General features: G+C 48.1%; 1 protein-coding gene across 7 annotated transcripts in view; it reads left to right on the plus strand.

The window, feature by feature from the left end:
- Positions 1-16,485, plus strand: part of CADM1 (cell adhesion molecule 1) — a 362,193-nt gene that overhangs the window by 304,010 nt on the left and 41,698 nt on the right. For all 7 annotated transcript variants that reach the window (XM_080640403.1, XM_080640404.1, XM_080640400.1 and 4 more), the window contains exons 5-6: positions 186-344; positions 13,768-13,867. In XM_080640403.1, the coding sequence (XP_080496529.1) occupies positions 186-344; positions 13,768-13,867 (259 nt within the window). The remainder of the gene's footprint in view (positions 1-185; positions 345-13,767; positions 13,868-16,485) is intronic.

Below are 16,485 nucleotides of genomic sequence, written 5' to 3' on the forward strand. Positions count from 1 at the left end.
CTAAATATATCTGAAAGACCACCCTGCCAGGTTGAAATGTAGGAAATGATCATTTTCTCAGCCATCTACCCACAGATTGTCCTTATGCCAAGTGGCTTCCATCCTCTTTGGTGTAATAATGCTGGTCTGAACCCAGTGATAGACATGCTCTCAGCTGCTGGTTTCTTGGTGTGGTTTCTCCCCAGGCAAATCGGAGGTGGAAGAGTGGTCGGACATGTATACCGTGACAAGTCAGCTGATGCTGAAGGTGCGCAGGGAGGACGACGGGGTCCCAGTGATCTGCCAGGTGGAGCACCCTGCCGTCACCGGGAACCTGCAGACCCAGCGGTACCTAGAAGTACAGTGTGAGTACCTGTCGCGGCCGTGCTGGCTGCTGTCACAAAATATCACAGACAGAGCGGCTGGTAGCTTATAAACAACAGCAATGTCTATCTCACGGTTCTGGAGGCTGGGAAGTCCAAGATCAAGGCTCAGCACGGTCATGTTCTGGTGAAAGCCGCTTCCTGGTGCACGCAGTCACCTTCTCACTGTGTCCTCACACGGAGAAGGGGCTAAAGAGCTCTATGGAACCTCTTTTAATCCCATTAATGTGGGCTCTACCTTCATGACCTAAGCACCTCCCAAAGGCTCCACCTCGTAGTCCTGTTCCATAGGACATTGGGACTTCAGCATATGGATTTGGGGGGCACACAAACATTCAAGCTATAGCAATGTCCATGTGTTCTCTTCTGAGGGCCCAGAGCAGCAATTGCATAAAACATTTCAGAAGCCATTTATTGAATGCATATGTTTTAGGCAGTATAGATAGAATTTTTATCTAGTTGTCTTGGTAGAAAAATAAGCAAAGGATTATTTTACGGAAACAGCCATATTACTGAGTGCCAATGAGGATTTCGAAAATACTAGATTTAACCTAAATATGAAACTTTAAAATGATTCCAATCTGCTCTAGCATATGAGTTAATTACATTTTTTGAATATTGACTATAATCATTTCTATGTCAACTTCAAAATCTAGGGCAATCTCCTCTCCCCCTTTTGTAACCCCATCGTAAGTACTGAAGTTTTTATAGAAGAGATTGTATTTGCATTTAGCAGTTTGCTTAAAATTGCACATTCTCTTCCATTTTTAGCTTACGTGATACAGTGAGTTTAAAAGTGGAAGGAACCCTTTGGGCTCAGTGCCACAGCCCTGCTGGCTTCACCCATAAAAGCCATATCATGGTGAGTGAGGTATCTCCTCACTGTGCCCTGTGGACAAAAGGTGTTCTCTCCGTCTTCTCTTCTGGCCTCTCCTACTTGTGAGAAAAATACCTGTTTGCTGCACAAAACCGTCCTCCTACCAAGGCTGTGTCTGAGTAACCACCTCTCATTTTCTATCAAAAGGCTCCTGGAACTTGGCCTTTGATGGTTCTGGGGGCCTTGAGCGTGCAGAGTGAAAAGGCTGCCAGCATTGGGTAGGGTGGCAGTGCCTGGGGTCCAGTAAGGAAACGCATTGTCCTCCATGAATTCTTCTGTTACTTCCCAAGGCTGCTGTAACATTGCCGCAAACCTGTGGCTTAACACAGCAGAAATTCATTGTCTCAGGTCCTGGGAGACAGCAGTCAGAAAGCTGGGTGTCGGCAGGGCCGGACTCCCTCTAAAAGCTCCGGGGAGGCGCGTCCTGCCTGTTGTGGCTGCTCGTGGCTCCAGGCTTCCTTGGATCGTGGTCACATCACTCCCTTCTCTTCATCTGGACGTGGCTTCTCCTTTCCTGTTTGTCTCTTATAAGGGCACTTTATAAGGGCACTAGTCATTGGACTTAGGGCCCCAGACAAATCCAGAATATTCTTATTTCTAGATCCTTTTAACTAGTTACATCTGTAAAGACTCCTTTTCCAAATGCGGTCAGTCCCAGGCTCCAGGGGTTAGGAAGTTTGGGAACCACCATTCAACCTCCTGCAGTACTTACGTGTTTAAATGGAGCGAAAAAGGGGTTAGGCAGATTACAAAGAGTTTCTTCTAAAAGACCACCGTCCCATTCCAAGCTTTGCTTATTTACTCTGTGAGCTTGGCTCAATTTAACGTTACATAACGCGGGTTTTCCTTGTTAATTCATTTCCTTACTTCATTATGTAGCTTCATTATGGCAGCTGCTTATAATTTTCATATCACTAAAACTATTGTGGTGTGATGTCCCTATAATGGGAAAATATAAATGATCAGATGTTATCTAAATTGGCAGTTAGTAGATTTCTTTTGACTTTGTTAATATGTAATTCACTTAAGCAAACTTAATATCCATTAACTTCCCATGTAGGGGCCCATTAGCTTCAATAATACATTAGCTCCTTTGTGAGACCTGATTGGTACTCACCCAGTTCCCACTCCCAAACTCTTTCAGTAGCTTCCCCAGAATACCTTCTAAACAGCATATAACCCACCCACCTACAACATGACACTCACACCCGATGCACAGTATTCCAAGCACTACCCTCCTACCCTGGGGAGATGTGATAATGATATTTATAAGCCATGTCTTCCTTACTGTGTAGATTCAAGTGGCCTTTGACCCTTAAGAAAAGAAGTAAAGCACCACATCTGAATGCATTTTACTTCAGGCTACAAAGTGCTACCAGCCCCTAGCTGCAGGGAAGGATTGCAATGCCTCCAAAAATGAAGACGCAGCTGCTGATCATGTCACTCTAAGGCGGCATCTCCTAATGGGAGGCTCTGCTCCCTTCTCCCCCATCAGCCACACAAACATTTTATCCCTGATACTCCATAATTTGGAATGTATGTAAAGAAAAAAGTCTTCTTGCATAAAGAAGGTTAAGAATCGCAAAGCATTACCGTAATCTGCGTGGAATTGAGAGTCTGGTTTGGCATCCTAAATGAGACTCTTTGCCCAGGAAAGTCACCCGCAGGCTCACGCCCCTGCATTCCCAGAGCACAGCTGAGGACTTTGCTGAGTCAGCCAGGAATGCCCCAGTAGCTTCTTCAGACAACAGGGGTATTCTCTACATCACTCCCTCGGCTGCATCTTCCGGAACCCAGCACAACAGGAAGCCTCAGGCCTCAGACGCCCAAGGCACTGGGTCGCTGGGCACCAAGCTTTCTCAGTCGTTGGCCGTGGTGTTGCTGACTCGGCTCCGTTCTCCCAGGGGAGTCCTCTCTCCGCAGACAAGCCATGCCGTCTGGATGGCCGTGAGGAAAGAAGAGGCCCTTTAATGCCTGAGGTTCAGAGCCAATCTGCATGGATGGGGAATCATTTTGGATGCTCTGTGAAAAGTAACTTTAGACCATTATTTATTTATTGGCTCAAACCCTTACAGTCAGCAGTCCTTAACCTTTTTGGGGGGTCACTGACCTCTTTAAAAACTCTTTGATAGCTACAGAACCAGAAAAGATTAAAAAAATTACATATTCACTACATTTTGCTCACAATTTAAGAAGTCTGTTGACCCTACAGTTTTCCCAACTTCAGTTATTTGAGGGCCACTTGCACAGGTTTTACCATATCAACACGTTATCTGTGTTCCTGTCCCGTTTAGAATTTATCTTTAAGTCACTTTATTGCTTTAGCCTACCCAAGACCCATATAAAAGATCTATAAAATTATGAGTTTTATTTGCTATGTATATCTAATAAATATTAGCTAAAAAATATGCAACTTAAAAAGACATACAACTATTATGTTTTAGTGATTTTTCCTTTGCCACCTAAAAAGATTTCTTATATTATTAGTGATAAATATTAACTTATCACCAGGAAATACTGAGTTCCCCCACAAACCTCGGAGGAAGAATTGCTCTACTCCGGGTGAATACGGCTACCTCGGGGGCAAAGCTAACCTGATAGGATTAGCATTAAATATACTCACTTGGCTCAGCCGGGCCCATTTTGTCACATGACGGCTTATGGAAACCTCTCTCTCATCTAAGAGGATATGAACAGGGTTAAATGACACATAAGGGATTAAATTCTATATAAATTATGTCCTCTTAAGAATACTATTTTTAAAAAGGAAATGAAATAATGAAAATCTACATGGTGTGCCATTAAATATTTTATTTTAAATGCACCAGGAAAAGAAGAGAGATAAAATGCGTACAGTGCTCCCATACTGCGTGGAAGACAAGGCTTGAGCTACAACTTGGAATTGCTTTTGTCTTGTGGATTTAAGTCCTAATTAACTGAACACAGAATTTTGCAGCATTTTTTTGTTAGGACCCTGTATTTGTGGTATCAGGAGAAATTGTTTTGCCCAATTATGTGAAAAATCAGCCAGAAGTGGATGCTGTCATACTTTTAATAATCCTTAGATTTTTGGTGAGTGTAGATATTAATTGTGCAGTATGCATTGAAGTGATTAACGTCAGTGTAATTTATCATCTGGAGATTTCTGAACATAAATAAATGAGCTGTTTTGTTCACAAGGTGCTGACCCTTTCAGAAGTAGAGAATTAGAACTGCCCCTCCCCCCTTTTCGTATAACTATGAAAGCACCACAATCAGCCAAGTGTTCAGTTATTTGATTTTCTGGGGCATTAGCTGCTCTTGTTTGTGACATTTCCCTGTTGGGTGCTCGTTTGCAAGCTCATTAGTAAGGTTTTCTCATAGGAACGTTGCTGGGAACGAAGAGCATACAGTAGGGCTCTCAGCTTTCTAAGCTTTCGTTCGGAGACCGACAAGGACAGCAGCATGCAGCTAAATGTTTAAAACAGGAGATAATTGTACTTGCCAGCTGAAATTCAAAGCTCTCTTTCCTTAGCTGTTGGGCAGAAGTCGGTTTTGCTTTTGAATGTTCTGAGCTATCTGACCCTCGGTTCTCTCTGCGTTTTTCCTTGCGAGGTGCGCAGTGTTGCTGGCGTTTACCGTTAATTATAGCAGAGCAGAGCCTGGTGCAATTGTAACCGCTTAGCGCAGCCTCCGATCCGAGGGGGGAGCACACGCTGGTCACATAAGAGCCTGTGTGAACGAGAACAGCTCACTGTCTGTGCCTTAAAAGAAAGCTGGCTAAATGGCATCAAGGTGGCCACACAGTGACATGAGCTGGGAGCTGAAAGGCACGCTGGGACCCTCAGCACGGAAGCTAGGTCGCCGTGCCGACCGGGGAAGCCTCGCTGTGGACTGAGGTGACCCCCGGCTCTTGAATTACTGCTGTGTCTGTTACTTTCGCCCGTCATAGCCTTGTTCTTTAAGATGTTCTTGCCAAACTCCTCATTTTGTGAGGGTTTTGTGTGTGTGTGCGTATTTGTAAAAAATAAAAATTAAGAGATGAGTCTTGAGAGGGAGCATGAGCAGACCCAGGAGTGGGTGTTTGGGTGCCTTCCCTGTTCTGATTACCATCTGACAGTCAATCATGGACGTGGACACGGTTTCAAAGCGCATGTCACTGAATCAGGCAGGCAGGTATTTCGGAAACCCATATTCTCGTTCATCCAGGTCCAGAGAAGGCTAGCGGTTTGCTTTCATTCCCTCAACTGGGGGAAATTGGGCGTTGAGGGGACAGTCAAACCCTGCTCTTTATCTGCATCAGAATAAATACTTCCCCTGTCCATGGGGCCCTGCAGGGAAGGAGGGAGGAAAACCTGGAAATCGGAAGCATCCTTTTGGGAGTGGCGGGTGGAACGGGTTTCCGGGAGCAGCTCCTGTCCTGCCTCCGCACCCCGCAATTCTGCTCTCAGGTGCACGCTTCACAGCAGACGGCTGGGGTCTGATAGGCCTGTTTCCTTCTGATCTCCAGTCTCGCTCTCTTTCCCAAACGGAATACACTCTCCCTCCTACTCTTCCTTTCTTTCATTTTGTGTAAAGCAATGTGTTGAGTTTCAGGGAAGTCATTTCAGTATTTATTATTCCTCATAAGAAATAAGTCTTGGAGACCCCATGATGCACACTATTGTTTTAACCTCTAATTTTTGTATTAACACACATTCCTGCTCCTAGATGGTCAGTGATGCATCTGCCAGAGCAGGCGGGAGGCTGAGGAACCAGCACACACACACCAAGAGCAAAGGTTTGTCCAATCACATTGTAAGCAAGACTTGAATGGCCTGAAGGAAGAGAGAGCAGAGCGCCTGTGCCTCCTCCCGGCCTTCGGAAGATGCCGAGAAAGCGCCTCTTCCTACCACTGCCTTCCTGTGCCTCCTTGTCTGGCCTCGATTGTCTGTGAGACGTGCCATCTGTGCCTGTGGGCAGTGGACACTCACCTAGCTTGTGAGAGGTGTCCCTGCGCTGTGGACAGTGGGCCTAGTGAAACTAGTCTTAATTTGTATTCTTCACTTAATGCTTTTTAACTCAAGGTCAGATTTTGGTTCTGTGAAAGGTTAAATGATTGTGAAGCCGGCATGAAATCTAAAGAGAATGGTGAAATGGCCTCCTTTGTGATTTCCCTGAAGATGCCATCATAAGATGCACCAGAAATGCTAAGCAAATGAGTATCGAAGTGGAAGAATATAAATCAACCTGAGCTGCACTTACATTTTGGGAGTTGGATTGACCTTCCAAAAGAGAAATACAATTATATTTTGTGATAAGGGCTGTTCAAGCAATTAAATGACTGGGCCTTGTATACCAGTGCCATGACAGTGAAGCGGTGCACTCCCAGGAACATGAAGCTTCAGCACAGCCAATCGCAGACAGCCAGCTGGGTGGTCCAGACCAGGCACCGCTTAAGCTCCAGCCAATCAAATCATAGCATCTTCTCTTTAACAGCCTTTCCCAACTTGGTGGGACAGTGCTGAGTTCTGTGCCACCATTCAGATTGATATGAGCTTAAATCAGCTCAAAAAATTGCCATGTGCCTATCTACACTAATAAAAGAGAAAGATGCAAATTGACCATACTTTTGCAATGCCCACCAGCCAATCAGGAGTGAGTATGCAAATTACCCAACAAAGATGGCGGGTTAATTTCCATATGCAGGCGCCGAGCGGCTGGGGGCAGGGCGGGATGCTTGCATTGTCGCCATGGCAACAACACAGGTGTTCTGTAATGCCCCAGCCGTACAGGGCCTCTGGGCAGAGTGGGAAGGTAGGGTCGGAGCAGAAAGAGGCGTCTCCAAGGCTGGAGTGGAAAGAGGTGGCTCCGGGGCCAGAGCAGAAAGGCGGTGCCGGCAGCCAGGGAAAGGAAGGCCCATTCTTGCACGAATCTTTGTGCATCAGACTTCTAGTCCTATCTAATAAAAGTAATATGCAAATTGACCATCACTCCAACACACAAGATGGCCGGCAGGGGATGACAGTTGTGGGAGATCAGGTCAGCAGGGAAGGGCAGTTGGGAGGGACCAGGCCAGCAGGGGAGGGCAGTTGAGGGGGACCAGGCCAGCAGGGGAGGGCAGTTGGGGGGGACCAGGCCTGCAGGGGAGGGCAGTTAGGGGTGACCAGGCTGGCAATGGAGAGAAGTTAGGGGTGACCGGGCCAGCAGGGGAGGGCAGTTGGGGGTGACCAGGCTGGCAGGTAAGGGCAGTCAGGGGTGACCAGGCCTGCAGGGGAGGGGAGTTAGGGGTGACCAGGCCAGCAGGGGAGGGCAGTTAGGGGCAATCAGGCTGGCAGGCGAGTGGTTAGGGGGTGATCAGGCTAGCAGGCAGAAGTGGTTAGTAGCAATCAGGCAGGCAGGCAGGTGAGCAGTTGGGAGCCAGCAGTCCTGGATTGTGAAAGGGATGTCCCAGATTGGAGAGGGTGCAGGCTGGGCTGAGGGACATGCCCCCCGCCCCATGCACGAATTTTGTGCACCGGGCCTCTAGTTTGATCTGATAAGAGGACTAAGGAGGATTCATGGCATGTTGGGTTGCTTGGTTTGTTTGCTTGTTTGTTTGTTTAAATTAGCAGAGCTAGGAATAGAAACACGTACCCTAACATTTCTCTACTTTCTCATTCATTCATTCATTTGGCAAATATGTATTGAATGCCTACTGTGTGCCACCAGGGATACAAAAACCCAAAAACTTTTCTTTCTATAGCGCTAAAGGTATTGTGCAGAAAATCTTGCCCAGTGTTCATTTAGAATCTTGAAGGTTTCTCCACAGTAGTGAGTGTGCACCATTTAAAAAGCACCAGAAACATAACTTTCTACCACGAAATCCCAGAATACAGGTTGATTCTGTTGAGTAAACAGTAATTGCAGAACCTACGAAATGACTTGCAAGTTGCAACAAGAGGAAGTTGTGTTCTGTGCTGATGCGACTGCTTGAGAAGGAGGACTCTCTGTCCGTCACCAGGTATGACTCTGCTCACTCCCAGGAGCCCTCAAGCAGAGCAGTGGAGGTGCGCCCATGCAGACCTAGGGGTGGCAGCAGGGCCCCTCACCTGGCAAACAAGCTAAGGCGGTGAAAATCACTCAGGAAGGTATGACAGGCGAAAGCAAACCTTTGGCAGGGTGTTCTATCTAACCACCCCCACAGCTGCTCTCTAACCAGTCCCACACTCCTCTCTAACCAGTCCCACACTCCTCTCTAACTAGTCTCACACTCCTCTCTAACCAGTCCCACACTCCTCTCTAACCAGTCCCACACTCCTCTCTAACCACCCACACCTGCTCTCTAACCAGCCCCACACTGCTCTCTAACCACCCACACCTGCTCTCTAACCACCCACACCTGCTCTCTAACCACCCACACCTGCTCTCTAACCACCCACACCTGCTCTCTAACCAGTCCCACACTGCTCTCTAACCACCCACACCTGCTCTCTAACCAGTCCCACACTGCTCTCTAACCAGTCCCACACTGCTCTCTAACCACCCACACCTGCTCTGTAACCAGTCTCACACCTGCTCTCTAACCAGTCCCACACCTGCTCTCTAACCAGTCCCACACCTGCTCTCTAACCACCCACACCTGCTCTCTAACCAGTCCCACACCTGCTCTCTAACCAGTCCCACACCTGCTCTCTAACCACCCACACCTGCTCTCTAACCACCCACACCTGCTCCCTAACCACCCACACCTGCTCTCTAACCAGTCCCACACCTGCTCTCTAACCAGTCCTATAACTGTTCTCTAACTGGTCCCACCCCTGCTCTCTAACCACCCATACCTGTGTTAGAGATGCTCTCCTTCAGGGCAGACTCCTCTCCCAACAGTCTGGGCACCATCTTAGGGGCTGATTCTTGCTTTGAGCACAAATAGCCCCTAATACTCACCAAATATCAGGTTAATCTTTGCACTGTCACCTACTCCAAGCTGTGGTAATCCTCCATGATTGACAGAGACTCTTCAGTCAGTGCATCCCCACCCGAGTGCACAAGCCAGGCTGTACCTCAGTGGGACCCTTCCCTGGCCACGCTGTACCACAGTGGGACCTCCCCGTCCCTCTGGCCACAGATTACCGCAGTGGGATCCCCCTTGGCCAGGCTGTACTGCAGTGGGACCCTCCCCCGGCCAGGCTGTACTGCAGTGGGACCCCCCCTGGCCAGGCTGTACCGCAGTGGGACCATCCCTGGCCAGGCTGTACTGCAGTGGGACTCCCCCTGGCCAGGCTGTACCGCAGTGAGGACCCCACCCCCCCAGGCCGTGGGACCCTTGGGTTCTTGACACACTGCGCTCATTCTCCCTGCTGGGCCCGGAAACAATGAGCACTTGCTTCACGGGCATCCAGCCCCACTGTCACTGGTGTTCCTGAACATTGGGTGATTGGATGGAAGCTAAGGAAGAGCCCGAGTCCCAAACGCAGTGCCTGAAGCAGATTTGCACGCAAGCCCTTGAGCCTGGCTCAGTCAGCACCTCGGGACATTTGATGCCCACATTCCTGACTTAGAATCTCAGGGAGAGAAGGGGGTGCCTGTAGTTCCGGAGGTGACAGGTCTGCTGGGCTGAGGGAGGCCTCCCCTGGCCGCAGCTCTTCTTGCTGGTAGGATGTGAGAATGGTGGCATCGCACCCTTTTAAATAAAGACCTGATGCGTTGGTGTTGGTCATAGAGGAGGCTGATCATTTGCATAGGAGAGTGAAATACAAGTTTGAGGTTCATCTTCTGAGAAGATCATAGGATGTGCGGCAAGGCCAGGCTGGCGTGGCATCAGCTGCAATCTGCCAGCAGCCATCCTCGCCTCTTTCAGAGTTTCCTTTTATATGTGTACACGTTCCCTTTACAGAGAGAGCAAAGAGTGCATTTAAAGGAAGCTCATCAAATCAGAGCACCTTTCTAATGTTATTTTTTAATTGGCTGCTACTATAGTGTGACCTAAGGCCTCGGTATTTAGCCCTCCATGTACCTTTGATGAAGGGACATTGATACTATGGCAGTCTTGCTAAGTGTCTTTTATGGGGGAGGGAGGGGAGAAAAGTTCCAGTGTGTTATGAAAACCGCAGATTCCTCCACCTAATCGGTTGGCTGTGGGTGATGCCATCTCTATAATTGTAATGTTCCAAAAGTGCGTGGACCTGGCTGTTGTTCTTACTTCCGTAGCAGCTCCATTTTGCAATGACATGAAGCCGCTCTGAGCATTACATTCCTGGACAGTTACTGCCCTTGGATAGAAAGTGTCCCCTGGCTTTTAGCCTATGCCTGACACCACCAGCCGATACATAAAATGGTCACCAGAAAATGGACTGGGCCTTACCTCATTACTTAAAAACAAATCTTGGCGTCTGCTTCTGTTTCAGAAAAGATGTGGTGGGGTATAACATTCGATTTATGAACATAATTAAAATATTACTGATGAGCCTGGGCTATGGAGTCAGCCATCTGACTGCTCAGTATTTTGACAGTCATACTGCCGTCAGGATCTTTCTGGGAAATGTTAACATCCCTGAGTTAGAGGTGCCAGTGGGACCCCAGGGTTTCCTTCTATGCACCTGTGGAGAAGACTTAAGTTCCTCTCCAAGTGAAAGGGACAGGGACCCAGACTGGTCTGTAAGTTTCCTTCTCTCAGGGAGGGGTCTGGGCACATCGACCTTCTGCTTGGTCCCTTCTGGGCGTGAGGAGAGCCCAGCTGCCCTACGGTCGGTCATACACTGAATGTAGATCCTGAATGTGTCCACAAAGGAAGACATGTTTCTGTGTAACACCAGCAAGATGAATGTTTACCTTCTCACTTGGCTATTGAGGTAACTGTGGCAGCTGTACCCATAAGTACATGGTGGTGTGTCTCCAGAAACCTAAAGGGTAAATTAGGAAAATCAGTTACCAAAATGAAGGTGCCTTTTCTATGGCTTAGTATATGATTTTTAAATGTAAGTTCCAGATATAGCAAACTTATAGCTTGTTCTTCCTAATTTATGTGAGTAAGCAGCCATTAGTAACATAAAGAAACATTTACCTAAAACAAACTCAGTTGTACTGAAAAGGCAGAGTGGATTCGATGTTCAGCACTCTCTTTATTATTAACTAGAGGCCTGGTGCATGAATCCATGCACAGGTGGGATTCCTAGGGGTGGCCAGTGGGGATCGGGCCCCAGCTCAAGCCCCCAGGCTTGTAGCCCCACCTTGCGCCCCCAGCCTCACAGCCCCACAGCCCCGCCTGGCACCCTGCCATGGCCTGGCGCCACCCCCTTACCTGCTCCACCATCCTGTCTGCCAGGCGATCTGTCAGAGCCGGGTCCCCCACCCGGCTCCCTCAGTGCCTGGGAGCGGGGCAACAGCCCCAATCCCCGCCGTCACCACTGGTTGCCTTCTGCAGGGCAATCAGGCCCCCACTCACACCTGCCTTGGCCTGGCACTGCCTGCTCACTTGCTCTACCATCCCGCTGTGGCCCCGCTCTCATTGGGGCCCATCGGGGCCAGCAGTACCTCTACTGCTGCCCACTGCCAGCGCCGCATCGCTAATGTCCGCCATGTTCCGCGCCGCCCCCTGATGGTCAGCACACGTTATAGCGAGCAGTCGAACTCCTGGTGGTCAAACACCCAGTCGAACAATTTGCATATTAGGCTTTTATTTTATAGGATGGACGTTGAACATGTAGAACCCTTAGTGGCCATGCTGAAAACATACCCTCTCTGATTGCTTGTGAATTACACATTGGGGAAAGAAAGCCTTGGACATAACCTCTGCTTCCCCTTAATTGCTGGGCTGAAGTCAGCAGTGCATGGAATACGTAGCCCTTCTGTGAGTCAGAGATTAACCTGTAAGCAAACGTTACATTTCAGCCCGAGTTTGGGGCTTTACATTTAGTCTCACCCAGAATGGTTCACGGGTGAGAATGACAGAGGCTCCCGACCAGGGACTCTGTCACTGATGCTGTTTCTGAGAATGAACTCTAAGGGAGCGGGTCTCGTGTGGTCTCTGTTGTTGTTGTGTTTGTTTTTCATAAACTTCCCCAGCCAGCCTCTCTGTGTGTATGTCATATCACCAAAACCAACAGGCATGGTTGTATGTAGCTTACGGCTGAGCCCCGGTCCCTGTGTCCTCCCTGGTTCCATAGGATGAATGTTAATGAGCAGCCACTGCTTGTAAAGGCCAAGGGCTGTTGTTTAGGTCTGTGATTGTCTGACAAAGGGGAGTTATGGAAATTATTTTGACCTTTCAGCCAACTGATGTCTTGTCCTCTCACATTTATTACTCTTGGGAACATTTTCAAAAATATACATTTACAGAGTCACAGAATTAAATGAGAAACTGATTTAGGGATTAATAGCTTGTTCAGAACAGACAAAAAATAAAACCCCAGTTTCATCTAGGTTTTATTTGTAAATGTATCTGCATGGGTATTCAACTCCAAGCTCGCCCTCTCCCCTCCGTAGTCCCTGCCCCTCCCTCATTCAGCTCTCATACGCTTACAAACTCAGTTTTGTTTTGTTTCTTGTTTTGTGTTTTTTTAAATATATTTTTATTGATTTCAGAGAGGGAGAGAGAGAGAGAAACATCAATGATGAGAGAGAATCATGATTGGCTGCCTCCTGTACGCCCCCTACTGGGGATTGAGCCCGCAACCCAGACATGTGCCCTTGACCAGAATCAAACCCGGGAACCCCAGTCTGCAGTCTGATGCTCTAGCCACCAAGCCAAACCACTAGGTCACAAACTCAGTTTTTAAGTGACTAGTGGAAGTAAGAATAGCCAGATCACCTACCTAAGTACTTCCCTGAACACTTGGTTTTAATATGGATTGTTATTGGAAAACATGGTTTTGAATCAGAAATTTCTCCCAACATGCATTTCATGGGACTCTCTCTCAGGCTTATTTCTACTTCATTCTCCGCACCAGTGTTCTCATCCCCAAAACTGGGGCTATTTCTCCACCAATTTCGGTCCCCACGACAGGCTCTCAGGAGACTGTCGGAGCCCTTTGTGTTTATGTTTACATGCGAGAAGTCGGAGTTTAACTATGAGCCACCAGAACCTCCCATCTCCTTGTCTGTAAAGCCATTTGAGTAGAATGGGGAAGCTGTGCCTTTCCCGTTTGAAAATGAGCATAGAAGAGGCAAACTTATTAATATGCAGTGTCACAACGTATTGTCGCATAGTAACATATGATATATGATAAAATGTATCAATTCCGAGCGCCACAAATATCTGCGGCTTCACCTCAGCATGAAAGCAAATGAGTTTCCTTTAGCTTGAGTGAGTCTGGAGATAAACTTCAATGTAACAAAATGTATTTCACAGGAAATATTTGATGTGGCGCAGTTGGCTTATGAATCTCTTATCTATTCTAGTTCACTCCTTAGCATTATTAGTCAATTTAATTTGAGCAAATGCCAGGATTACTAACTAATTAGAAGGGAGTTAGCGAAGGCAGAGGGTGGGGCCAGTGGGGGCTGGCACTCCGGGCATGTGGCAGAAGCTCATCTGATTGTGCCTGACGATACCATTCCCTAAACATTGTACTTTGTGTTGTTGTCATACAGATAAGCCTCGGGTGCATATTCAGATGACTTACCCTCTACAAGGCCTGACCCGGGAAGGGGACGCGCTTGAGTTAACCTGTGAAGTCAGCGGAAAACCCCAGTAAGTTCTCAAGGCCAAGGTTGGCCAGGGGGTCACAGCAGTAAAGGTCACCACGCAGAGATTGGCCTGTCACTCTCTCCTGCTGTAAAGGGGGAATATTTTTCAGAAGTAAAAGAATATTCAGTGGAATAAATATCTATGGTTCTTAATGGTGACCTTAGGGGGAAAAAATGAAATACCAGCTAAGATTGAAATCTCAGCTAATTCCATCTTATAATCAGCAACATGATTGTCAGAACTGTTTTCTCTCATACACAAAAAAAAATAATCCCAATAAATGGTTAGTGTGCCCACAATCTAATGATATATCTATTATCCCCGTGTTAATGTCTAAGCTGCCAGAAGGATAGTTTTTAGACAAAAATTAAGCTGCTGTGTTTAGGGCCAGCTGGGGGCAAATGAATTTGCCCTACCTTTAATTTTGCTTCTCTTTCCTGCAAAGAAAAGTGACTACTGGAATTATTTTTGTTAGTAAGGAATGATTCAGGAACTTTTCTCAAGATATATATACAGGGTGTCCCCCCAAAATGTATACACACCTTAACAGCTAATAGCTCAATTTTGAAAATGAAATGTATTTTAATAAACACTGCCTTTATAATTATTCAAAGTGTGTGTATACATTTTGGGGGGACACCCTATATATGTATGTGAAAAGAACCAACAAACACTCTGGTTTCATTGCAAGTGTGAAGAAGTTGCTTGCCCCTGCTAAACGAATGAAGGCAAATTAGGGAAACTATGTGTCTTCACTAATGCGGCAAAACCCACTACAGGCGTCCTCAGTATAGTCGGGGAGGAAGGGGGACTCTCTCTAGCAGAGTGAAGATGGGTGTTAACTGCTTCTTAGGGGAAAGTAATCCATGGAACCCTAAAGGGGCACCTCGGGTCAATGCCGGGATCAGCACTCAAACTTCTAGTGTCCCCAACAGACACAGCGTTGAGCTCCCCCTGCTGTCCCCCTGGCATGATTTTTTCCTCTCAGTGTTGCTGACCAGCGTCATTATCACCGTCTTCATGTAAGGAACTTGGAGCATCTGAACAAGAAGCTTTGGAGAGGGTTTTCCCACAGCATCTAAGGAACGGCCCGTGGCCAGGGACGGGAGCCAGCGAGCCTGGCCGCAGGAGGCTCTCTTCCCACTCCACCACTCCAGGGCCGTGTCTCTCTCGCAGGGCAATGCTTGGCTGCTCTCTGTCCTGGCCACTGGAGTTTGCAAGGTGACCTTAGGAAGCAGCAGGCGTCTTGCTCGTCTCCTGGTGTCCAGAGTTGCTGGTGTACACGCCCAGCTGCGGGGTGGCCTCTCCTCTGTGAATGCTGGAAGACTCGATGTCTCTGTAAGCCCTAGTTAGCCTTCCAAACAATCCCCAGGAGAGAAGATTATTCTCACGGGCCGCTTGCCACTTGGGATACCTATGTTCAGCCACATTAACTGCATTTCCAGTGTATGGCTTGCTGAACTATATTTTGTTTATCTATTTTTTCTGCTGAAGGAGGTGCTGTATTCAATTGAATGTGCCACGGGGACAGAAATGACACGTTTCCTTGGGACATTGATTCCAGAGAGGGTGTTTGTTCCTCTCGCATAGGAACAGGCGGGAGTATGAGCAAGCTGGCATCGCTGCTGCTGACCCTCCCTGCACGTGACCTGTTTGCTTCCTCCAGAAATTGCATAGAATAAAAATGGTCATTTGACTTGCCCTTAGAGCTGCGCACGTGCCCAGCACTCACCCCACTGGTGGTCGCAGCTGTCAGGCACAGGACCTCAGTCTGATTGCAGGCGGGCCCACTGGCCGCTGCCTGCACAAAGCACATGCGGTGCTGATTCTTAAATGATTTACCGGCTGTGACGGCAGGCGCATGTGTCATTAAAGAAAATGGTAACTTCAAGTCCCCTTTGGAGGTTGGAATGCTGCTGGACAGGCACCTGAGTCTCCACCCCCAGTGGCTCCTTTGTCGTGTTGCTGCCCCCGGAGGTGGCCCCTGAAGGTGGCACTGGGACAGGGATGTTCCCCTGCACTGGAGTCGCCGCCACTCTCCCTTCAGCCCCGTTCAGGCACAGTCCTATTGTGGCTGCGATTTCCTCAGAGGTCGAAGGAGCTGCCTGAAAGAGCGATAGTTGCAAAGATACTGTTGAATGATAATTTGTGTGGGCATCTTGTGAAATTGGCTCTGGTACATCTTGTGAAATGCGCTTATTCCGATGGATGCGAATGTGGTACTTAAATCACTAAAGCACCGTGGTCCCTGCAGAGTTTGCCCCTGGGACTGAGGAGTCCTGTGGGGATGCCCTGAGGCCTCCAGCTGCGGGCCTCGGGTGCACACAGGGCAGAGAAGGGCAGGGGGCCTGGCAGAGCCTGCAGAGGAGGCACCGCCAGGGAACACAGGACCAGGTGGCCGCGGGCAGCGGGGGCGGTGCAGCTTGGGTTGGAGGAGGGCAGAGGAAGTGATCGCATCTTTCCAGAATGAGAAAAGGTGATCCTCATAGAGCAGAGCCCAAGGCAAGCGCTCCTTAGGTGTGGAAGCCCATTCCTTTTTGTGAAACTTGAAATCCATTTCAATATCACACGTGTCTTCTGAGCAAGTATCTTGTTGTGCCAGTCACCACCAGATTAATGCC

This window comes from Plecotus auritus (genome assembly GCF_963455305.1).
Source record: "Plecotus auritus genome assembly, chromosome: 9".
NCBI classification, from domain to species: Eukaryota; Metazoa; Chordata; class Mammalia; order Chiroptera; family Vespertilionidae; genus Plecotus; species Plecotus auritus.